A 24863-nucleotide genomic window follows, 5' to 3' on the forward strand; every position below is an offset into this window, starting at 1 on the left:
CCAAACACTCCTTGTCTTGGTTTCTTGAGCCCTAATGATGGTTTACATTGGTGCATGTGTCAGCACCTGGCATGGGCAGCAGATGCTGCACTGCTCCCTGTCCTCAGCAGTGCCGTGCAATCTGCAGAGGCATTAATTACAGTCTGATGATGATGATGGGGCAAATAGAAAATATCCTCATTAACAAAAGTGGCTGCTTCAGAACTGGATCCACGTTGAGCTCACAGCCCTTGTGAGGCTGAGTTCCCCAGTGCACCCCAGTTCCCTGCAACCTTTGTGCTCTTCTTGCCACAGCGTGCTCAGCTTGCAGCTTGCACCACTCCCACACCCACCCCTGTTAAAAAAAAACCTTTTTATTTTAACCTATAAATACCATTGGGAGGCAAAGATCACTCCTTCCTGTGTGATATGAATTAATTTCTCTGTGGTGGAGAAGATGTGAAGTGGTTGAGCAGAACTAATAGCCGTGGGGCACTTGCAGGAGATGAAATGAGAAACTTTGGGTCAACCTTCTGAGTGTCTTCACTTCGTTCCCAGCGGCCATCCCTCTGCTCCCTGACCCACATCCCGTGCCCTTTGGAAAGCAGCAGAGGAGAAATGAGCTCCTGAGAGATGTCACCTCTAGAAATGCCAAGATTCTTCCACGTGGGATTTAGAGCAGCAAAATATCTGTGTCCCAACACCATATGGTGGGCCTCAGGACCCCCATTTCTTTCCTGATGCTCTTCTCCATTTTAAGACTCAGTCTCATCCCTGCTTTACTTTAAAATGCAGCTGTAATCACTAACTGACTCCAGATTGAGAGCCTGGCTTTGGAGTCATGCAGTATCATGGGTGAGGAACAGTGACATTTCATCATTGTGCCTTCTGGGTTTATTTTATTAGCTGCAAGTGACAGCACTGAAGAAGGAATTATCTCTGAGCTGGTTTTAGCCTGTAACTGCCAGAGTCTCTCAAAACCCAGCTCTACTGAGCCTGTGGTTTGCTGCTGGATGATAGTGCATCGGAAGATACTAGCCCACACAGAGCCATGTCTTCTGCTCCATCCTTTGTTTTGGGCATATGCACAAACATGAGGTTCTTGGCTGGGGGCTGGGGTGTGTTTCTGAGGTGGGAGAAGCCGTGCTGCTGCTGCTGCTGTTCCTGATCACAGCAGTCCCCATGCATGTGGTCCCATGGGTCAGAGACTGTAGTGGAGGGCCCAGTGAGCTGCTTTCCAGCTCTTGCACCAAGCTTGTTGAGTCCCTGCTGGAGGCTGGGGATGCTGTGGTTGTATTGGAAGCAGGGAGAGCCAGGAGTCAGCCTGGGCAGCAGGACTGTGCCTTGGGAGGCAGCTTTTGGAGCTTTGGGTAGCAAAGAGAGTTCAGCAAGTGCCTACTACTCCCTTGGGACAGGTTTCCTCCACAGATGTAGCATACTGCTGTTTTCTGGTTTAATTTTGATCTGCATGTTGCAGGGCTGGCATGTCTGTATTTAATAAGCTGATACTGCATTATGGATTGTCTGTAGGTTAGAAATGGTATTGCCTTCCCCTATTAACTTTCCCTGCTTGATGAGTATGTCTCTCCCCTCAACCCACCACCCTCTAACTCAGCACTGAAAGTCATTCCTTGCTTGAGAAATTGGCATTTTCAGTGATTTCTGTGATGTGTTGAGTAATGCGCTCTCCTTGCTGCACTCACCCCTGCCCAGTGCCAGGGGGGCTGCCCGTGCTGCCTGTGGGTCTGGGTGCCCTGGGGAGGTCTGTGCCTTCAGTGCAGATAGTGGCACAGAGAAGTTATGGACCCATTAATACTTTTCCAAGCTGAAGGGGAGCCTTAGCCTTGTTTCCCAAGACTCTCATTGCTGCTCTGTGCTTCTCCACCCCACAGCTCCGAAGCCAGCCTGGTTTTGGTGGGATTGGTGGCATCTTTCCCACAAGCTCATGACTATGGCCATGCCAGCCGGGGTGTGCATGGAGCCCCACAGCCTGGGGGCTGGAGGGGCTGTTGGAACCTCTGACAGCACAATTTGGGGTCGCTGCCTCAGCCATGGGTTGCTGCTTGCTCATGGTCACTGGCCCCACAGTGTGGCTGCCGAGGAGGAAGAAGGTTGGGATCAGCCACTCTCCGGGTGCCAGGGTGTCCCAGGAGCAGCTGGGGCTGCTTGCACCAAGGCTTTGCACACCAGCACATCCACAGCTCCTGCACCCGAGGAGCGAGGGGAGATGGAGGGGCAGGGGACACCCACGTGGCATTGGCTTGGGCTTCCAGCAGCCCTTTTCCACCCGGCTCTTGGAGGCATGCATGGGAGCGCCTGGCTGCCTCCAGCACCCACTGACACTTTCCTTCACCCTCTCTCTGTCCTCACAGCTCGCTGCCGGAAGAGAAAAGCAAAACAGGCTCTTCCTTCGAGACCGGTCCGAAGCCGAGCGAGAAGCCGGATGCGGAACAAGCCGAGCTGGACACGGAGCAGAAGCGGAGCCGTGCCCGGGAACGCCGGCGAGAAGGACGCTCCAAGACGTTTGACTGGGCTGAATTCCGCCCCATCCAGCAGGCCCTGGTGCAGGAGCGTGCGAACGCTGCAGACTCCTCCAGTAGCGGCTCGGCCGCCTTCCCCAGGGACGGCGGAGCTGCCGACGCCGACCCCGGAGAGCTGGAGCGGGAGCGGGCCCGGCGGCGGGAGGAACGGCGCAAGCGCTTCGAGATGATCGATGCCGTGGACGGGGCAGGGTCAGAAGAGGCGCTGAGGATGGAGGTGGACAGGATCCTGCCTGTCCCAGCAGACATCAAACCACAGAACGTCCACGTGGAGATCGAGCAGCGCTGGCACCAGGTGGAGACCACCCCGCTGCGGGAGGAGAAGCAGATCCCCATCACGCCCCTGCACCTCGCCCACGCCGAGGACCGGGAAGAGGGGCTGACGAAGCAGCACCTGACCACGCTGCTGGAGAAGGAGGTAAAGGGGTGTGTAGGGTGCAGGCTGCCTGCCAGAATGGCCTTCGGGCCACTGGGGTGACTATAGGGAGCGTGATATAGGCTTAAAAATAGCTGTAAATATTCCTCCTTCATAACAGCAGCTAGTAGGGATGCTGTAGGTTCCTTGGGGAGCTGGCAGGGCACAGATCTGCATCAATTCCTGTTCGCCCTGCCAGCAGCTTTCAAGTTTCTCACAGTTGCATAAAGGGCTGTTCTTATGGCCTGGTACTTCCTTACCCCTCCCAGCCAGCACAGCCTGATTTGTGGTGGTTGTAGCCAGCCTGTCTCTGACAAAATGAGTACAATCAAAGTGTGTCAACCAGACTGCAAATTCCTAATCTTCTGTGTCTCTGCAGCTATAGAGACTTGTGTCTGCATTTATAAACTGCCATGATCTGAGCACACACCACAAAGGTTCCTTTTTTGTGGACCCTACATCAAATAGCCTTAAAGATTTTTGGAAAAGAATGGAGGAGACTCAGCTCACTTGGAAGAGTTTCCTGCCTGGGATAACAAAGATTGTTGTTAGTTGGGATTAAGGTGTATTAGTGGGAATGAAAGGGGTAACCTTTTCTTATGGAGTAACCAGGAATATCACTGAGCTGAACTGGGCTGGGATTTGCCAGGGTTGTGCCTGGCATGAGCTGGTACCGTTCATCCTTTGCTGTAGTGAGCTTTACGAATTACACTATTACATAAATAAGTTCTTTCAGAGGGGAGGGATTTTTGCTGGCAAAATGAAATCCAGGTCCCAGAGCAGAGCAGAGCAGTGGTACCATCAAAAGCTCCGTTAATTCTGCTCTGTGTCCCCTCCGAGCCACTTGTTCCTTATGGCTGATCCCCTGCCCACTCCCTGGACGCTGTCTCTGTTCATGTCCCTCCAGCTGGAGCAGAAGCAGAAGGAGGCCCTGGAGCTCCTGGAGCAGAACCGGCACCTGCAGGATCAGCTGAAAGTGGCTCTGGGCCGGGAGCAGAGCGCCCGGGAGGGCTACGTGTTGCAGGTAGGAGAACAGGGAGGAGGTGGAGATCCATCTTCCCTGTGCCTGAGGGATCCCTGGTGGGCTTCTGTCTGCGGTGTTCGTGGGGACATCCTGGGTGACCACCACTGAGCTCCGAGAGATTTGACCTTTTTGCAAATGTGGCTAATTCTTTAGCATTGCCAGAGTCGTCTGCTTATGGAAACGTCTGATCTGGGATGGAATAGAAGGTAGCATTACCTGTTAGCATTCCCAAGGGGAAACAAAACAGAGCCGGACAGATGGGACTTCAGCAAAGTCCACCTCTGATCCGTCCCATACTGTGTTTGCCTTTGCAACAGCTGTTTCCCCTTTCTGTGCCCCAGATTCTCCCCTCAGGCAGTGGAGTGCACACAAGGCTTTCCAAGCATCCTGTAGCCCATCAGTTGTTCCTGGCTGGGGATTTTGTCTGCCTGTTACATGGGCAAACACAGGACACTCAGATGTATCTCCTGGTCACATTCCCTGCAGCCAGAGTGGGATTTGCACTGGGATGACCTGTTTTCTTGGGTCACTTTGATGGTTTCTGCTGTCACAGGATTCCTCAGCAAAGCCTTGCAATTAGTTTTGGAGGATCTGACAAAAGAAACAGGATGGTCTTTGGGAAAACCTTTCCTCGCCTCGTCCAAACAAAGCAGGTTTTTTGCAGCCCTTCCTCTGAGAACATCCATGCCCAGGGGAAGCTGTGGCACCAGCAGGGCAGCTTCTGGCTGCTCTCAGGGGTCCATAGTCTTGTTCTGTGCAGGGTCAGCATTTTGACCTGCTCAAATCTACTTGACCAAACTGGCTGTGGATCAAAGTGGCCGCGCGTTGCCGCACGCTGCGCTCCCGTGGCAGCAAAACCCAGTGTCGATGCCAAACCTTGCATCCTTATTTCTCACAGGAAAATTTTCCCTGAAGAAGTTGCACAGGCAGTGGAGCCAGCCCAGGGAGGGGGACATCTTGCCTTTCTTGCCCATGATCTCCCAGGAGGAGTAATTAATTCATTTCTGGAGTCTCCGAGCTGACAGTGCCTGCTTGGAGGAGTTCCATTTTCACTTGGCAGAGCTGGAAGAGTAACTAAGTCCCACTTCCCTGGGGCAGAGGCGTCTGACCTCCCTTTGCCTGGAGCCTGGAAAAATCAGGGAATGGGGATAAAAGCTGGATGCTGAATCCACCATCAGATTGAAGTTGGCCACAGTGCCTCGATACGAGGAGGGGTGGCAAGAGGGGAAGCCTGCAGAGAGGCTGAGCTGCAAAGAGAAGTGACCCAGACTTGGACCTGGAAGTTGGAGAGGGTTTTTGGAAAGGTTGGAGGTTTTTGCCTGCTCCAATCTAATTGTATTGGGGCTTTCCCTTGTGTTTCCTGGGAACCAGAGGGATTAAAGTCCTGTTGTAGGAGGGAGTAACCCCACCAAACCCTGCTGGGGTGGAGAGAGTGGGAACGCTGGGGGAATTCTGCAGACAAACATCACAGCATTTTTTTGGACACCCCCACTGAATTTCATCCCTGCCCCCAATCATGCCTGATTTTGGGGAGGTTCCTGCATTATCTATTAGGAGGGCTGATAGAGAAACCTGACTGCTGCCAAGCCCATCCCTCCTGAGCTGCCTGGGAGGCACCAGCCCCTCCTTGGCAGCCTGACCAGCCCCTCAGGGACCCCCATGCACTGCCTGTTCCATGAAGCAGTGCTGAGCCACCCTCCAATGCATGTGCCGTGCACTGAAGCCTCTCTGGCCTCGAGTAACCCTTCTCTTGCTCTGAGCTTCCTTGGGATGGGGCACCCTAACCTTGATCCCTACTGGGAGAAGCACCAGGAGCTCCTGCTCCTGGCAAATGGGCTGGGGACATCCCCCTCTCTGGCCATGTGGGTGGGAGGGGGCACGTACTAACCTGTCCCAGACGGATATTCTTGCATGTTTTTGGTGTAAAGCATGAAATTTAACTTAACATAACTGAGTGTCACATCTGTGGGCTTTCCTTAATCAGCAACCAGAGTACAGCAAGGCAGGCCAAATTCCTAGGCTTAACGCTGTGCTTCTCTCACCTCTTCCTGTCTGTGTATTTTTTTTTAAGATACATAATTTCTGTCGCCTTTTGCATGACGCCTTCTGTGAGTTTTCTCTTTGCATGCTCCATTGCTTTGGTTTGAATCTCACAAAGGTTGGTTTCTTTCATTTTTACGTTCTCATCACACCTTTTCCTTCCCTCCATTTGTCGGGCTTTTTATTTTGTCCTTTGTTGGTTTATTTTATTTTGCAGGTAGAGATATTAGATCCTCCCTAGCCCTAAGCTTTAGCATAACAGCACCTCTCTAAAACGATGAGCAGCCACTCAGTCCTGTTTGGCAGGCGCAGAAATGACATCTCCACCACAATGGCTGGCCTGTCGCCCCGTGTTTGGGTGGGATGTGATGTCATTTGCTGTCACCTCACTTTCTGTTGTTGCTTTTGGTCGGTGGACTGTATTACCTGAACTGTGCACTTTTTGTTTCATGAACAAACAAACAAACTTGCTAAAAAAAAGCAGTTCCTTTCTCCTCCACTTTGTTCCATCTCCTCCTCCTCATCATCCTTGGCATTTTTCTTTTGTCTGTCTGTCTCTGTTTTACTGCTGGTGTTTCTTTTTCATTGTTTCTTTGATTCTGTTTGAGTTTGGGTTTATTTTTTTTTTTCCATTTAGCCTGTTAACTGTACAGCTGTTTTGATGTTGTGGTCAGTGTTTTCTGTTACTGGAAAGCAGTTGTCTCTCATTAAAAAAAAAAAAAAAAAAAAAAAAGTTGGTTAAACAAACCAAATTGTGCCAAGAACAAATCATCCCAATTGGAGCAGTGGGTAGCAGCCAAGTCGCTGTGAGGAGCTTTTCCACGGCCTGCCTGGCCAGAGGTGTGACACTCAGAAGGGAGAGCCAAGAGTGTTACTAATCTAGTATTTAATCAATTTTTTTAAGACCGAGGTAGCCGCCTCGCCATCAGGTGCCTGGCAGAGGCTCCACAAAGTCAACCAAGACCTCCAAAGCGAGCTGGAAGCCCAATGCCAGCGGCAAGAGGTGATCAATCAGCAGATTCAGTCGCTGAAGCGCAGCTACGCCGAGGCCAAGGACGTGATCCGGCACCACGAGGCCGAGATTCAGAGCCTGCAGGCGAGGCTCAGTAACGCGGCGGCCGAGCTCGCCATCAAGGAGCAGACCCTGGCCAAGCTCAAGAGCGACCTGAGGAGCGAGAAGGAGAAAGCCAAAGAGCAGCTGGAGGAGTGGCAGCACGGCGAGGCCGCGCTCAGCTCCCAGCTGAAGGCCAGCGAGCAGAAGCTGAAGAGCGCGGAGGCTCTGCTGCTGGAGAAGACCCAGGAGCTGCGGGACCTGGAGATGCAGCAGGCGCTGCAGCGGGACCACCAGAAGGAAGTGCAGCGGCTCCAGGACAGGATCACGGACCTCAGCGGGCAGCTGAATGCCAGCGAGCAGGCACGGGTCCTCATGGAGGAGAAGCTGCAGAAGAACTATGAGGCTTTGCTGGAGAGCTGCGAGAGGGAGAAGCAGGTTTTGATACGGAGCCTGAAGGAGGTGGAGGACAAGGCCAACGAGTACGAGAATCAGCTGCAGAACAGCGAGCAGCAAATGGAGATTCTGCAGAAGGAGAAGTTGAGCGCCAAGTTCGAAGGCAGCGAGCTCGTCCACCAGCTGGAGGAGCAGCTGGCCATGAAGGAGGCAAGCATCCAAAAACTTGCCGAGCACATCAAGGAGCTCGAAAGAGAGAGGGATCAGATCAAGTGCCGGTTCCACGAGCTCATGAATCAGGTGGCCGAGTCGGATAACGAAGTTGCAAAGCTACAAGCAAAGTTGAAAATGGAAGAGACCAACTACCACAATCTGGAGCAGTCGTTCGAGGAGGTGTCGGATCAGTTCCGGGGGGTGCAGGAGGTGCTGAAAGAGAAAGAGGAAGAGCTGAGACACGTTAAGGAAATGCACTTGAGAATTGTGGAGAAGAAAGATCAAGATCTCAGTGAGGCTTTGGTTAAAGTAGTTGCTTTAGATAGCAGTTTAGAGGAGACTAAAGTAAAGCTAAAGGCCAAGGAGGAGGCTTTAAAGAAATTAGCTAGTGTGGGCACAGGTCCATGTGCTGAGGAGGCAGAAGACCTTGGCCCAAGTCTTGAGGCGGATGAAAGTCATCCGTCCCAGTTGGGGCAGGCTCTGCAAACTCAGGATGTCCTTCCAGCTCTGACTTATGCACTGAAGGAGGAGGAGGATGAAGTTCTTGAGACCAGTCAGACGCAAGTGGAGGAATTTGGCTCCCCATCTAAAGTTGTAGAGCTCCAGGACCAAGAGTTGGTTCAGAAAGCTTTAGCAAAGCCTGACGTAGGAATCATGGGGGCCAAGAGGCAAAGGATCCGTTTTTCAAGCATCCAGTGTCAAAAATACATCCATCCAGATGGATCAGAGAAAAACTGGACAAGCAGTACCTCTTCAGACACAAGCCAGGACAGATCTCTGTCTGAAGAAAGCATGTCCTCAGAGCCAGCTCTGGGTTACCCCTCATCAGGGACCAGCGATTCTGAGACTTATCTCTCCATCATCCATTCCCTGGAAACCAAACTGTATATTACAGAGGAAAAGCTCAAAGATGTGACGATGAAGCTTGAAAGCCAGCACGGCCATAACCAAGAGACGCTCATCGCCCTCCACCATCAGTGGGCCAGCACAGAGTCCCAGCTGCGGGAACAGCTTCAGACCAGCTTGTCCCAAGTCAATGCTTTGATCTCACAGCTGGAGAGCGAGAGGCAGGAAAAGTTCAAGCTCATAGAAAGTCACGTCAGCGAGCTGGGAGGTTTCCAGATGAAAAACGATCAAGCGCTGACTTGCTTAGAGAAGTGCAGGGAGCAGCTAAGATCCTTGCCCAAATCAGACAAGGATAAAGAGGGTGATTTGTTCCTTGTTACTTTGTCTAGCATGGAAGCAACTTTATCAAACGCAATCCAAGCCCTGAGCGGAGCATCAGAGCATCAGCAGAGTGAAAGCCTCACCACGGAGAGCCCCGCTCCAGAAGGAGGGGATTTGGGAGAAGAGGAGCACGTCTGCAAGGAGCAGCAAGCAGATGTGTTTGACACTGGCCAGCTGAGGTGGCTTTCTGAGAGGGTGGCATTTGAGGCCTCTCTCATCAACCAAATAGCAGAGTCTTTGAAAAATGCGAGCTCTGAGATAGCCCAGCTTCTGAGAGAGATCCAGGGAACGGCCGAGGTGGTTTTGGTGGAGCCAGCAAGTGTTTCTCATACAGCCAATGATCTGGCCAGTGTCCTGTCTAAAAAGCTGCTGCTGGAAGGGGAGTTTTGGAGCCAGGTGGAGGAGCTGAGAGCACACTTGAGCACTAGAGAAGGAGAAGCTGAGGGTGAAACAGAAACAAGTTTGGGCATTTCCCCATGTTTTCTCAGTGCTGTAGCAGATGCTACATTGATCAAAGCAGAACTTGGGTTTGTTGCAGAGAAAATGAGAGAATCTTTTCATCAGAGGTTAAAAGCAATTGAAGAAGAACTCCATAATACCAAAACAGCTCTGCAGCAGCACAAATGCATGTTGGAGGAGATTATCAAAGCATACAGGACTCCTGAGTTTGACAGAGTTATGCACCAGATTTCTGAAGCACTTGAAATACAAAAAGATGCTTCAGAAAGAACCCAGATGTCTTGGGATGGGAGCCGTGTCCAAATGGTGCCATGCCAGGAATTAGCCAAGGTGGAGGAGACCGGCAGTGCCCCAGACCATAGTAGTGAAGCTCTTGTTTCCATTCAGGAAGATCTTGCCCAGCAGCTAAAGGACAAATCCAATGTTCTGAAGGAGATCTCTGTTGCCTTACTCTCTCTGCCTCCCGAGGAGGCCATGAGAGACTGTCAGAAGCTCCTGAAGATGTCCCAGAGTCTTTCCTACCACTCGTGCATGGGAGACCTGGAGCGGTATTCGTCTTTGTTAGTCCACGATGCCATTGTTCAGGCTCAGGTTTGTTACGCCGCCTGCAAAGTCCGGCTGGAGCACGAGAGGGAGATGAAGTCCTACAAGGAATCCTTGCAGAGCATGGATGCCCTGTGCCAGGAGCGCGTGAAGACGGTGTCTCTGCTGCGGGATGAGTACGAGGAGCTGCTCAGGAAGCAGCAGGGCGAGTACAGCGAGGTGATCGCCGTGCTGGAGAGGGAGAACGCTGACCTCAAGGCAAAGGTGTCCCAGCTGGACAGCCAGCGGAGGCTCTTGGAGGAGGAAGGGCACGAGCACAGCAAGAGCTTGAGCGAGCTGCAGGGGCGGTACGAGGAGGAGATCCGAAACGTGATCGAGCAGCTCAACAGGACAGAGGATGCCCTGAAGGCCGAGAGGGTGGAGGGGCTCAACCAGCTGGACGCCGTTGTCCGCGACAAGCAGAACATGGAGCAGTGTCACCTGGAGCAGATGCAAACGCTGGAGGAGAAGTTCCAGGCCAAGATCAAGGAGCTGCAGGTCATCCACGGCGAGGAGCTGCAGGCGCTGCAGGAGCACTACAGCCAGAACCTGCAGCGCCTGCAAGAGACCCTCGATGAGTACCAGAGGCAGCACCCAGAGGCGTCCCCCGCGGTGGCCCCGGGTGCTGGGGACACCTGGGTGGCCGGCGAGGCGGGTGGCACCGGGCAGGACCCCGGCAGTGACCCGGACTCCATGCATGGCCTGAGGGAACGCATCCAGGAGCTGGAGGCCCAGATGAACGTCATGAGGGATGAGCTGGAGAACAAACATCTGGAGGGGAACGCTTCCACTTTGAGGGAAAAATACCAGAAAGACTTTGAGAACCTAAAGGTCTTGATATGTTTAACACTTTCTGTCTTGTGCTGCTGAGCATGTGGGAGGGTATGTGCAGTGCCAGGGTTTGCTTGCCGAGCCAAGGGACATCCCCTGAAAGATCCAGCGTGCTGAACCAAGCCCCAGGGTATTAGCCAGGCCTCTGTAAAGCATGGTGTTTCCTTTTTCTCCATGCTGGGGTATTCTAAATGCATTGCTGAGGGCTCGGGAAGGTGGATTTCTGGAGGTGGTCTTTGTGTGGAGAGGGAGAGAGAGTTTCAAAGTAGCTCGATAGCGTCACACTCTCCTTCAACACGAAGACCTCAGTGTTTCTCCTTGTACCCAACACTTGCATTTTGTTTGTGACTTCCCTTTAAAAGCATTCCTCAGCTCTGTCTTTCCCAGTCTGATCAAATCTCCGGTCTGTCTCTGCTGCCTTCAAAAATGCAGGATGAAATGGAAACTTGATGCTCTCAAAATGTATGCTCCTAGGGAAAGTAGCTGCAAACAGATGCCAAATTTTGTAGCAAAGCAGAGCTCCTCTGCAGGAGGCTGCGAGGACCATGCTGGTGTTGGACACAGTAATTCTGTACACAACAAAGAGTGCACAGTTACAGAACACGCAGGTGAGGTGCAGAGAAACCCATTGGCAATGAAATGCAACTGTTCAAATTGCCTCACCAGTCAGACTGGCTGTAAAACTGGTTTGAGATCATCCAGCATCTAAAAAAAAAATTGGTTTGGTGGTTTGCTTTTCCTAGGAAAGCATTCCCAGTTCAGAAGTGAGTAGAGGACTCTGGCAGCACAAGGGGAGGCTGCCAGGTTGAACAGGAAGCCAAAAGGGCAGCGATGCAGAGGCTGTGCCAGTGAGGCTCTCACAGACCAGTTGCTCTTAAGAATCAGCAGAAATGTGGGAGAGCTTGCTTCCAGCCACAAGATCCAGCACACATTTGAGCTGGGGGTGAAGTGTGGCTCAGCTCCAGCCAAAAGCTGGTTTTAGCCTGGGGAGAGCAGTAGTTTTGCTGAATCCCATTGGAATTAAGCAGTGGTGGTCAGAAAGCCAACCAAGCAATTGGAAACCTGCCCAAACTGGAGGCTTGAATGTGCTCCATTCTTCTCTTAAGAACCTGATGGAGAATGTAACATCAGTAACACAAGCATAACTCTTCAGCCTGGAGAAGAGACAGCTCCAGGAAGACCTTGGAGCCCTTTCCAGTGCCTAGAGGGGCTCCAAGAGAGCTGGAAGGGACTTCTGACACAGGCATGAAGTGTCAGGACAAGGGGCAATGGCCCTTAGATGAAGGAAAGGTAGATTTAGATTTAATATTAACAAGAAATTATTCTTATTATGTGAGGATGGTGAGGCCCTGGCACAGGTTGCCCAGAGAAGCTGTGGCTGTCCCTGGATCCCTGGAAGTGTCCAAGGCCAGGTTCAAGGCTTGGAGCAACCTGGGATAGTGGAAGGTGTCCCTGCCTGTGGCAGGGGGTGGAACTGGATGGGCTTTAAGGTCCCTTCGAACCCAAACCATCCTGGGATTCTATGAGATACTGATTTGTACATGTGGATTTATGGCAATGCATTTACAATACATTAAATAGTGAATCTACAGCCAGACCTATGGCAGAGTATGCACCTTTTTCTTCCAAAATTAGAGGTGTTTCAGGAGTTGGACTTGATGATCCTTGTGGATCCCTTCCAACTCAGCATATTCTATGATTCTGGGTGTAATGAAGAATCCTGCAGGGCTGCTCTGTGCCACAGCCAAGTCCAGGCAGGTTCTGGCACTGAGTTAGGAGTCTGAAAAAACAAACAAACAAGGCTGGGAAAGTGAAGAATGCCTTGGGATTAAAAATTAAATGGGAGGGAAAAAACCCACCAAAGCTAAAAACTGGGAGTGAGGATTAGATGTAGGGAACAGAGCATTAGCCAAGAAGGTGATGCTGAGGGGTGTATGTTAGTGAGGGTCAGTGGTGGTGGACTGTCATGAGCACTTCTGCCACTGGGTGAGTGAATTTGTCCCCCTAAAATTTCCCATGGGGTCCCAGAGGTGACAGTTCTCACTTTCCATGGAAAACACTGGTGTTAGTCAGGGGGAGCTCAGGGAATGAAGCCAGCCTGTGTCATTACGGGGAAAAGCCCTGTACAGTGCTTGGCATCAGGTTTGTCCCAAGCTGCCTGATGGGGCTCAGCACCTTGTCCCCAGTGTTTGCCCCTTCTTCCCTCGTGGCTTGGGCCTGCCTGTGGCTTTGCTGGTCCTGTCTGTGTCCTGCAGCCGTGTGTCCATCCAGGATCCTGATATGCTTAGGCTGGCAGCTGAGCTGGGAACAGAAGGACCAGGCAGGAATTCAGGACCTCACCCCTGCTGAATCCCAACTCCCCAAATTGCTCCTCCTGTGTCTTGGCCCGAGTTCTTTCCTAGTAATTCAATTAGCAAGTAATTTTCCCTGCAGCATTTGTAGCAATACTTGGTTGGGAATTGAGATCCTGTTGCTGTCACGTCATCTTCCTCCACCCAGAGGTTTTAAAAAACAGGCATTGAAAAGAGCAGAAGGGGCACAGAAGGGTTTTTTGGTTGTTTTTTTTTTACATATATTTGCATTCCCCAACTGGATCTGCCCCTGTGCATCCTTTTCCCTGGAGCTGTCAGGGGTCAAGCGACTTCAGGACAAGCCCTGACCTTTGTGAGGTCCATTGTGCTCCTTGGCTGGGGAAGCAGAAGATCCCTGCTGGACCTGGGGAGCTGAGCTGCCTGCTGGCACGTGGCTCCTGGGGGGCTCCCCACCACCGTGGCACCAGCCCTGTGCTCCTGGGCCAACCCTTTCCCTTCCTCCCTTTGCAGGCAACATGTGAGAGGGGCTTTGCAGCCATGGAGGAGACGCACCAGAAGAAGATCGAGGACCTGCAGCGGCAGCACCAGCGGGAGCTGGAGAAGCTGCGGGAGGAGAAGGATCGCCTGCTGGCAGAGGAAACGGCTGCCACCATCTCAGGTGCCAGAGGGACCCCATGGAGGGGCAGCTCTGTGCTGATGGGGACACAGCAGTGGTGCTGGCTGCATTGGGATGAGGGCTGGGTGGGCTGCACAGGGAGGTGGGAACGGGCTTGTGGGAAAGATGTTTTAGATGGAGATCCATCTCCTGGTCATCCAGGTTTGGTGCCCGTCTCCTGGTCCTTCTCCAGGCTAGCTACCTCTGTCTTTGGCTGTTACACAATCTGATCTGTTTTGCATCCCAACTCTGAAAGGCATTAGTCATTCCTGTGGTTAATTATTGCCAATTCCACACTGAATTAATTCTTCAGTGCCTCAGGGAATGTTAAAACACTGGAGTTCAGGGGCTCTACATTAGGAGTCCCACAGTCCAGGAAACAACGTGGGAAGGGGACAATCATTTGGACTCTGTTAAAAAGCAGGATTTGCAGAAGCCCCTTTGCAGCTGGGGCACAGACTGAAGGGGCTGTGAAACAGTGAGAGATTTGCAGGGAGGTTTTGTTCCTGTAAGAAGTGAACAAAAACAAAAAGCCACCCGTGGGTGGAGGGTGCTGGTGCTAACCCTGTGCTGCCCCTCGCAGCCATCGAAGCCATGAAGAACGCGCACCGCGAGGAGCTGGAGCGGGAGCTGGAGAAGTCCCAGCGCTCCCAGATCAGCAGCGTCAACGCCGACATCGAGGCCCTCCGAAGGCAGTACCTGTAAGACCATCACTGTCCTCTGTCACCATCTGGCAGGGAGTTCATGTGTGGGAGACCCTTCTCTCCCATTTTTTATTCTGGTGATGAGTTTGGGGTTATTTCAGGGGCCTCTTCCCGTGGTCCTGACCCGGCTGCATCCATCAGAGAATCCTGGTTGCCCATAATCTTTCAGGCTCCAGGTCAATATCCCCACATTACCCAAAAAAGCTGCTTTATGGTCCCTAGAAGCAGCAGATGAGCAGCCAGTGCTGCTTTTCACACAGCTGCAGCAGCAGGGTCACTCAAAAGGTGAGGAAAAAGCTCTAAACTTTCCATGGCAAGGCTGTCCTCTCTTGAGAGCTGAGCAGGGCTGCCTGTCAGTTTTATCAACCTTGATATGTCTGTATAACTGGGGAGGTGTGCAAATACACCTGGTCCCGAGTGCCCAGAGCAAACTTAGAATCCTGGCATGGTTTGGGTTGGAAGGGACCTTAAAGCTCATCTCATTCGAGCTCCTTGCCATGGGCAGAGACGCCTTCAACTATCCCAGGCTGCCCCAAGTGCCGTCCAGCCTGGTCTTGGATACTTCCAGGGATGGGGCAGCCACAGCTGCTCTGGGCAGCCTCTGCCAGGGCCTTCCCACCCTCACAAGGAAGAACTTGGTAGATCTCAGCTCAGTTTTTGAAAACCTGAGAAAGTTCTGCCACTTAACCTCTGAGAGAACGACCTCCTGTCCCTTTTGGTGCCCAGGCATGGCTCTGCCAGGAGAAGGAAGAAGCAAGTTGACTTGCTCTGGGCTTGAGTTTTTTTCCCAAAGGGAATATGCCATCCTCCTCCTTGGTGCTTAGCTCCCTGTTGGGTTATCCTGGGATGCTGAAGGAAGAATGGGCTTGGGGACGTGTGTGTGTGGAGAGGGCACTACCCCCTGGTCTGTTCTGCAGGGAGGAGCTGCAGTCGGTGCAGCGGGAGCTGGAGGTGCTTTCGGAGCAGTATTCCCAGAAGTGTTTGGAGAACGCCCACCTGGCGCAGGCGCTGGAGGCTGAGAGGCAGGCCCTCCGCCAGTGCCAGCGGGAGAACCAGGAGCTCAACGCCCACAACCAGGTGAGGCTCCCTGCCCTGCTGACCGTGGGCTCCGTGCTGAGCCATGGCCGTGCTCCCCTGTCCCACAACGGCTCATGTCCCACATGGCTCTCCTCCTCTCCCCAGGAGCTGAATAACCGCCTGGCTGCGGAGATCACGCGATTGCGGACCCTGCTGACCGGGGAGGGCGGGGGAGAGGCTGCTGGGTCGCCTCTCACGCAGGGCAAGGACGCCTACGAGCTGGAGGTGAGCTCTGCAGAGAGGCACCTGGGTGGGCACAAGTTCTCTGTACCCCAGGAGCGTGTCACAGCCTGGGAGTGTGTCACAGCCTGGGAGGTGTCACGGCCGGGAGGTGTTGCAGCCATCTGTCCCCAGTTGGCTCTCGTGGCTGGTCAGCACTGTTACCATGAGCTGTGTGAGACCAGGAGATTCTGGGGTCCTGATCTCCTCACCACGCTGAGTCAGACAGTCGCTCTTCCTTCTGCAGCCCCTGCTTGTCCCTGGGTTCCAATCCCTGCAGAGCAGTGTGGACAGAAACTGGGGTGTGCAGGGAGCACATCAGCACTGCCAGCTTGGGCGAGTTCCCAAGAGAACCAGGGGGACTTTTCATATGAGAAGCAGTAGATGGGTGGACCAGAGGCTGTGTGGTGCTGGCATGAGGCTGAGTCTCCAGCCCTTGGCTTGACTGCCACTGGGTACAGCAGGTGTCACACTGTGTCTGCTCGGGTGCAAAGATGCTGTTTTTTGCTCCCACAGGTCCTGCTGCGGGTTAAAGAATCCGAAATCCAGTACCTGAAGCAGGAGATCAGCTCCCTCAAAGACGAGCTGCAGACAGCACTGAGGGTAATGCCAGGAATGGTTCTGCAAATCCTCTTACTGTGCTCTGCTCCTGTGTGTCTGTGCTTAGATTTCAGCCCATTTACGCCTAGATTTGAAACCATATTTAATTTTTCCCCCTGAATGTAATTCAATACCCATTTTGGTGTCATCAGTAAAGCACTCCATGTATCAACTTAAGACATACCCCACAAAGGAGACAGTGTGGGAAAACATCCCTTTCAGCATGATTTCCCCATTTACTGTCACGTCACATCAGATTTAAATGGCACAAACAATCAGTGTTAGAGATCTGCCCAGCCTCGCAGCGGTGGAACTGGTTTGCTCTGGATAAGCCAAAGCCATTTCTGGGAATTCTGCTTGAATTCTGTGTCTTGGCTAAAATGAAAAGCCACTAAGAGCCCTGTAGCTGAGGGGCTGCACGCACGGGCAGCACTGTGTGCTGGCCCTTGGCTCTCAGCTCTCCATTCCTGCAGTCCCGGCTCGCTGCTGGAAGCAGCTCCCAGGGCGTGCATTGCCCTGGCCAAGCCTCTCTCCCGCTGCCGGCTCTTCTTCCGTCGGCGTTTGCCAAGCTCCTCTTCAGTGCATCCACAAACCCCTCGGCTCCAGCTGTCTGTCTGGCTCCACCGGCTTGTTCTTGTTCCCTTGCCAGGATAAGAAATACGCCAGCGACAAGTACAAAGACATCTACACGGAGCTGAGCATCGTGAAGGCCAAGGCAGACTGTGATATCAGCAGGTTGAAAGAGCAGCTGAAAGCAGCCACAGAAGCTCAGGGAGAGAAATCCCCTGTGAACACCACTGTATCGGGATATGGTCAGTCCTCCTCCAGCAGCTCTAAGCAGTCCTGGGTGTCCCGAGCTAGCAGGGAATCCTGGAGTACAAACCCTTGTGCAGGAACGGGTCTGAGTGTAGGACTTGGCCTTCCAACCCAAAGCTGATGGGCTTTGGAAGCCTTCTGGCGTTTTGCATCAGGAAAACCTCGTGATGCAGGGATGCCCAAAAGCCCCCTGTGCCCTTTGGGGCAGTGCTAAGAGTTGGGCTCATCGGGGCACTTTCCTGGGCTGGGAGGGCAGAGCCCCAGCCCTGTCCTTGCAGGAAGGCAGTGGGCACCAGGCTAATCCCACTTCTTTTGCTTCTTCCCAGATATTATGAAATCAAAAAGCAACCCTGATTTCTTGAAGAAAGACAGATCCAGTGTTAGCCGGCAACTAAGGAATATCAGGTCAAAGGTGAGCTCAGATGTCCTGCCCAGGGGGATGAGAAAGAGGAATGCCCAGCATTTCTCTTTGGTGGGGATCCCAAGTGGGAAGAAATGGGCAGGGGAACAAAATTAAGAATTTCCCAGCCACTAGTGCTAGCCTGGATGGTTTTTTACTGCAAAAGGACTGACTGTGCAGCCAGGCAGGGCCCACTCCCCCAGTCCAGACCTTGCTCAGATGGAGGCATGAAGCTGCTCCCTGGTTGGAAAAAAGGCTGACGTTCTCCTTGTTCTTTGGTCTTTCACAGGAGGACTATTCCAGTATCTGCTTCTTCTTTTCAGTTGAAATATAGGTGGAAATGTGCACATCATTCTAGTTTTATGTTCATCACTGCAAGATTTTTTGTCTTTATGTGTATCAGCAATGTCTGGGTCCTGGGCATATTTAACACACACTTTGCTTGTGTGTTAACATGGTGCAGATGGCCCTGTGCTTCTGTGGTCCTTCTGTGCTTGCTGTTGATCCCAAAGCCCAGTGATGCTGTGCCAGACTCTCCTTGGCAGCCAGTTCCATCATGTGGGACTGCAGGGATAAGGAAGGGCAAATAATGCTGATCAGGAGTCAGCATTAAACATAGGGCAGTTGGGAGGAAGCTCAGCATGAGCAAACCTGCTTTGCCTCTCACCTGGTGTCTCTTGCTGATGTTTGAAGTGGTTGGGCCTTTTCAGGGCAGGCAAAATGCTTTGAGCTTGGTGCCCACGTGGGGAAACACTCGGAGCTCTGCGAGCAGCAGCTCCTCCGCTCAGGGCATCTGCACTGCACCCAGTGAACAGAGAGAGACTTCTGCACATTCTGGGGCAGCCCAGACCTGCTGGGCCACTCTGATGCTGGGTTTCCCTTCACCACTTCAGTTTCTGTGTGGTCCCCATGTGTGTTGCTTGGTGGGGAAGGCGAGCAGTAGAAGCAGGGGCTGTGCCAGGGCATTGCTGCGGGACAGGGGGGCTGGGGCTGCGCCAGCGCAAATTCATGTGGGATTCATGAGCTTCTTCTTTTGTTTTTTGTTCTTTTTTTTTGTTGTTGTTTTATTTTGCTTTCTCCTTCAACAGTCCGTTATTGAGCAGGTCTCATGGGATAACTGAAATGAACCCGAGTCCAGGTTCCCTGCCACGTAGGTAAACACACCGGCACCCGCCCAGCGCCGCAGCCACCGCGGGGCGGCCCAACCTCTGCATGCACTGCTCACACCTCCCTGCCAAACTAGAGCCCTCCTTCTCTTAATGACTCACTGACAGGTTTATTCACTGCTAATTCTTCTCCTGGGCGAAGGGGAAGGGGAGGGGAGAAGTCAGCGTACCCAAAGATCTGTGTGAAATGAAGTCTCTCTGCCTCTTCCCTGGGGGATGTGGCTTTTTTGTCTTCCTGCTCTTCCCACCCTCACCAACACAGCTCATCATCACGGAGAGGATTTGGACATGGTGGGGCACGTTTTCCTGTTCACTGTGTTGGGAGCGTGGGACACGGAGTGTGCATGCCTGAATGACTCTGCATGCCTCAGACTAAACCCCAGCACTGGCCAGGTCTCGTAGGAAAACACCTGTTTTGCTGTTAGCCAGGTGCAGGAATAGTCTGGGGTGCCTTTAAGTGTACTTCCCATAGCAGCCCGGAGCATGGAAAATGGTCTCAGCCACCTCAGCTGCAGAGGGAATGTCCTGGACTACCCTAATTTCCTTTACCCACAGCTGCTGCTTTTTCAGGTTGACCCATGCCTGAGCAAAAGTCTTCCTTGCCCAGTAATCTTCTCCTCCTGCTCTCCATCCCTGGGCCTCCAAGGCTTCCAAGCTCATCCAGCAAAAGGAGGGAGCTGATAGGAAATGAGGCTGATTCTAACGAGCCAGATAACTCCATTAACTGGAGGAACAGTGAATTTCCTGGCCCATGACAAAGACAGAGGTGGGAGCAGCTGCAGAGGCAGGTTAGGAGAGGGGAGCTCCCAGCACAGTGGGTGGAGAGCCTCAGGAAGATATCACAGATATCATCCTACATTAGTCTCACTTCATCAGGCTCTCCTCATCAGCAACTGAAATGCTTGTGGGACTGCCCAGGGGCTGAATTTGCTGGAATTTGTGCCATCAGGCAGAACGGGCTGATGATTCCTGGTGTCTCTTTCCATCCACTGAGAAATCAGATGTGAGAACTGGAATGCATGAGCTGCTCCCATTTAAAGAGGCCCAAAGTAAACTTCCTTTAGGAAGTGTGTGCTCAGAGACTCTCATCCCAGGAGGCTCTGCTGCCCCTTGGAAAGAGAGCACGCAGCATTTGGAAATTCAATCCAATTTAGTGCTTTCATGTCCATGCTGCCTGGCAAAGCCCTTCTGTGTTTGTGGGCCTGTGGGAGGAAAAACATTTCCAGAAATACAGTAACCATGGGAATCTGCACAGCCTTAGGGCAAGTTTATCATGGAGCCCTGCCTTGATAAATACATGGGAAGGAAAATGTAGCCCAAAAGTCCAATCTGCTGCTGTGGTAGAACAGTCCCACAGCCAGGAAAGGGAAAGGAGAAGGGGAGGTGGCTGCCTGATGGTAGGATCATGGAATCACAGAATGGTTTGGGTTGGAAGGAATGAAAAATCATGTTGCTCCAAGCCCCATCCATCCTGGCCTTGGACACTTCCAGGGATCCAGGGTCAGCCACAGCTTCTCTGGGCACCCTGTGCCAGGGCCTCACCACCCTCACAGGGAAGAATTTCTTCCCAATATCCCATCTAACCCTGCCCTCTGGCAATGGGAAGCCATCCCCTCTTGTCCTATCACTTCAGGCTCTCTCCAGAGTCCCCCTTTCCAGCTCTCCTGGAGCCCCTTTAGGCTCTGGAAGAGCCCCTAAGGTCACTTTGAGCCTTCTCTTCTCCAGGCCAGACAATCCCAGTTCTCTCAGACTTTCCTCCTAGGAGCTGATTTCCATTCCTTCAGTCTGTGCCTTTGAAGGTGCCAAGGCTTGGTCTGTAAAGTAAATAATGTTCCAGCTGCAGCATGAATTCCTTGCAAGTTCCAAGGACCGGGGTGGCAGGCAGAGCTGTGGGGCTGGGACAGGCAGTGGGGCACAGAGGGGCAGAGCTCTGGCTATGGGTTGTTTTTTTTAGGGATGGGAGATGGCTGTGCCTCCTCATCTGCAGGGACAACTCACCTCCTAATGCTTTGCTCTCCTCAGTCTCTCGTGCCACAGGTTTGGGGCTGCAGGAAGGAGGATGCTGGCATTAGGCTGCTGCATCCCTCAGGCTGGTTTCAATTAAAGCTGTCCTGCAGGAGTCAGGGAGTTTGTTTCTGGGTTTCTGCCCCTCTCAGCACTGTGCTACTGAGTCCCCAGGTGTAGCTGGTGGATTTTACAATTCCAAATGCCAGGAGACTGCTGGCCAGCTGAGAGTTGTGCCTTGAAATCTGGATGCAGCGTCTGAATTGGGTCAGCCATCAGAGCCTGCCAGACCTGAGCAGCATTTAGGAGTCCTCTGTCTAACCATGGGCTTGGGAGAGTCCCAGGGTGGGGTGAGAGAAGGGGTGGCATGGTTGCTGGCAGCACACAGCAGTTTCCAGGGTTTCTTGAGCAAATCCTGCAGGAGTGGAGCCAGGACTGTCCCCATGGGTGCCGTAGTGGTGGGGGAGGCAGGAAAGGACCAGCCTGCAGGTCCTGCTCAGCATCCTGGGGCTTCAGCATAGCAGATCCCAGCTGGCCTGCCTGGGGCTCCCCCCTTTGGAACTGCCCCATCCAGCAGTGCCCTGTGAGCTCCAGGGGTGTCCTGGTTTAGGGCAGATTTGGGAGAGAACCTCCAAAGGGGTTCCTCTAGAAACAAGCAGCCTCTCCCCCAACCAGTTTGGGAAAATATTTCTGCGTGCTTCTACTTCCCCCATTTCACTCTCAAAACCAGTCTTAAAGGTGCAAAACTTATTTGTGGGCTAAACAGATGAGTGGGGATACAAGCATCCTAAAGTCACCCCAGGACAAGGCGTCATTCCCAGGTCAGCTAATCCCGCTTGCAGCATGATGTGCCTCTCATCTGCTTCTGGTTCGTCACCTGGTTCATTTGCAATCTCACCCTGTCTCAAGGCCCTGCCCGCAGTAACAGCCCTCCATAACCGTGTGTTCTCTCTCAGCATGTCCCACTAATCCTCCTCCAGGAGCCCATTCCTCGCTGCCACGTCTCTGCCTGAGCATCGCTCCCTCCGCGCCGCCCCTGCCCCAACGCTCTGTGTCTTTTGTCTCTGCCAGAGTCTGAAGGAAGGCCTGACTGTGCAAGAACGCCTGAAGCTTTTTGAATCCAGGGACTTGAAGAAAGACTAGTTCTCCCCGCTCCGCTTGACCACGCGCACCTCCCAGCTTGAGGCAGCACAGCACCAGCACCGTTTGTCTCTCGTTCCTTACGATGTCCTCGCTGTCGTTCGTCCTGACGCCCCGACGGGACCCGGCGCCGCGGTGGCGGTGCCCCCCCCTCGCCTCCCCGGCTCCTTTCCCTGCTTGTGAGATGCTCCAGAGACTCTTAGAGGGAGAGGAAGGGATTGGAGTGGGGTTTTCCCCCCCTCTCTTCGGCGCTTTGTAGGAGAATCCTTTCTTTACTGTAAACCATTACACTAAGTGTCAGTATTAAGGCTCAGTAGCCTGTTAATAAGCTATAGCTCTGTCGGGAAGAGCGAGCAGGGCCTGGGTGGTGTCAGCCAGACCGAGCTCTTACTGCTGTCTAGAGACCCCGTGCTCAGAGCACACCAGGAGCCTGATCTAACCATTGATCTCCACTGCATTACTTGCACCTACAAGGGGGGAAAACCGGGGGAAGCTGTCGGGGAGCGCGAATCCGTGCCGGCGTCCGCAGCCTGGAGGTACAACACTGACTTCTCGCTGGAGAAGGATGCAAGAAGTGATTCTCCCGCCCCGTGACTGTGCCGTATCCTGAATGTAGGTGCCACTGAAGCCTGGCAAGCTTTGGTGGCTGCCCAGGTGGTTATGGATGGGGAGCTGCAGCTACTGAGGTGCACCATCGAGCCGGCCCCGTCGGCGCGTCCTCGCTCCCGTCTCGCTGGTGGCCGGAGTTGGTGTTCCAGGGGCCGAGCTGTAAGATCACTTTCTTGCCTCTGTTAGATCAAGCCCAGCACTCTCTTTGTGTTTTGTTGGTTTTTTTTTTTGGTTTTTTTTTTTTGCTGTTACTCCCTCTCATTGAATCCCGTGTATCCCAGGGTCTGTGCGCATGTGAAACTCCCTTTTCCTAGTCAAAGGAAAGTAGAGTAGAAAGTAGAGCCAATATTGACTGAAAATGCACAGTGCTCAATGCATATAATGCTCCTTTTTTACCAGCTTCTTGAATTCAACTCTTCTTGTCAGCAGGGCAGCTCCTATTTTAATTCTTTAATCTTTTCCTGAAATAAAGATCTCAAAACCAGTATGTGCTTCAGACCTTCTCAGTCCTAACAGCTTTTGTATTTAAAACATACAATTTAGCACCATGAGGCAGATAAATGCATACAAACCAAGGGATGAGGAGCTGGTAGCACTAGATGGTCACAGCCAGCTGAGCAGAGGCTTCCTAGAAGAAGCCTGTGCTGCTTTGCAGGTGTGGAGCTTCATCCCAGAATAAATCTCAAGATGCCACCTGGAAGGTCACCAGGGCTGAAAGAGACTCCAGCACGTTGGCTTCCCAGCCTGGCTGGGTGCTGAGTGACCTCTTCAGGCTGGGATGTGGAAGATACCCTGGCCTTCACCCAGAGCAGAGCTTCTTGTCCTTCAGGCACTCAGCCAAGGTTGAGGCCAGCAGCTCCCGGTGCTTCCCTGCTGGATTTGGGTCTGGTGGTTGGTACAGGCACAGCTCTCAGAGCCCCACGGGCTGGTGAAGCCATCCCAGTCCTGCCAGGCTGGACCAGAACAGCTGCTGGAGTTCCCTTCATCCTCCTGGGAGCACAATCTCTTTTTTCCAGCCACCAGACCATCAGGAGGACACAATGTCACTGGACCACGGTGGGAGTCAGGCTCTTGTCCAGCTTGTGTGGCCTTGCTGTGGCCAAGTGTCCAGCTGGGCACCTCGTGGCAGGACCTGGCAGCTGGTCCTGCCCAGAGGAGCCCCTCTTGTCCCCAGGCAGGATGGCAGCACCTTGCAGGGACAGAGCAGCTGTTCTGCTGGGATGCTCTGGGTGTGCATGGAGGTCCTGGAGGTGGGAGCAGGGTAGGAAAGATGTTCATCCTGTCGGACACAAAGCCTTTCCCTCGTCAGCAGTGGCCTCAGGAGTGTGGATGTGCAGTCACTGCATCCCAGTTCACCACAGCCCTTCCATGGTCTGGGCACTGGAGAACCTGGGCCCTTCCTGCTGTGACCCCCCTGGATCACCTCTCCAGCCACTTCATCCCAGCTGCTCTGCTGCCCGTGGTGAGCTCTGATCTCCTGGCAGAGGCTGTGGGAGGCAGCATGGATTTGGGATGGCACGTGGGCCTTGTCATTGTCACTGCTCTTCCCTTGCAGGATGTCACTGGCTCTAGGAGAACCCTCCTCCTCCTCCTCCTCTTTAGACTTAGGGTGGGACTTTGTCCTTTTTAGCCAAGCAAGCAGAACATCCTGGTCTCCTTCTTGCCATGTGGACCCTGCCCTTTCTTAGACTCCCCAGCAAATCCTGCTCATGTGCTCCAGCTTGTAGCAGCAGGCGTTTTCCATGGGGGAATTGTGCTCCTCTGGAAAAACAAATGGAGAATCTTGGTCTGCTCTACAGACAGGGCTGAGCAGTGACCTTGGCATCATCAGGATCAGCTGCTCCCTCTGGGGCAGTGCTTGGGAAGGATGTTTGGGGTGTGTTTAGGGTGGGAGCTGTGAATGCTGGGGGCCACTGAGAGGAAGAGGAGGAAGGAAGGTGCCTTGTGCAGCCAAATGTTCTGAACCCTGCTGAGGGTTCTGGGCTCGCTCTGGTGAGCCTGAGCATCTCTCCAAGGCAAGGGGCAGCACTTTGCCTGCCTTTACTGTAAAGAAAAAGAACCTGCAGCACCAACAAACAGCCCCAAACTGAAATATTCCTGCTGTATAGCAAATATTTATAGAAAATAAAGGGAGGAGTCCTTTTACTCATAGCAGTGATCCTCAGTTATCCTCCTGCTCCTTCCTGCTCCAGGCTTCATCCATCTTTTGGGATTAATCAGTGGCTATTTAAATTAGAAAGTGTGTGGGCAAGCTGCTGCATTCTGCATCACTCCACACTTGATGGCACCAAAAAGGGAGGTTTAGGAGAGCTCAAGTGCAGTGAAGGCACAGGTCTTGGAGCCTTGTTGGCTCCAAGTAATCTTATTTTTCCTGAGCCAAATTTTCCTCCCGTTTGCACCATCT

The 24863-nt window shown here is 52.9% G+C and overlaps 1 protein-coding gene across 3 annotated transcripts in view; it reads left to right on the forward strand.

Annotated features, from left to right (window-relative positions):
* Window positions 1-22943, forward strand: part of LOC121334679 (myosin phosphatase Rho interacting protein) — a 73572-nt gene extending 50629 nt beyond the window's left edge. Inside the window, exons 14-24 of one of the 3 annotated variants that reach the window (XM_041402023.1) lie at window positions 2352-2937; window positions 3842-3958; window positions 6903-10757; window positions 13580-13727; window positions 14308-14425; window positions 15346-15505; window positions 15611-15730; window positions 16241-16327; window positions 16974-17136; window positions 17467-17552; window positions 21782-22943. In XM_041402023.1, coding sequence (XP_041257957.1) covers window positions 2352-2937; window positions 3842-3958; window positions 6903-10757; window positions 13580-13727; window positions 14308-14425; window positions 15346-15505; window positions 15611-15730; window positions 16241-16327; window positions 16974-17136; window positions 17467-17552; window positions 21782-21853 — 5512 coding nt within the window. In that variant the 3' untranslated portion in view covers window positions 21854-22943. Of the gene's footprint in view, window positions 1-2351; window positions 2938-3841; window positions 3959-6902; window positions 10758-13579; window positions 13728-14307; window positions 14426-15345; window positions 15506-15610; window positions 15731-16240; window positions 16328-16973; window positions 17137-17466; window positions 17553-18628; window positions 18691-21781 lie in introns of all 3 variants that reach the window. The other 2 variants (XM_041402022.1, XM_041402024.1) reach the window with 2 other exon arrangements.
* Window positions 22944-24863: the final 1920 nt, after the last annotated feature.

This window comes from Onychostruthus taczanowskii, unplaced genomic scaffold (genome assembly GCF_017590055.1).
Source record: "Onychostruthus taczanowskii isolate IOZ18803 unplaced genomic scaffold, ASM1759005v1 scaffold19, whole genome shotgun sequence".
Taxonomy (NCBI): Eukaryota; Metazoa; Chordata; class Aves; order Passeriformes; family Passeridae; genus Onychostruthus; species Onychostruthus taczanowskii.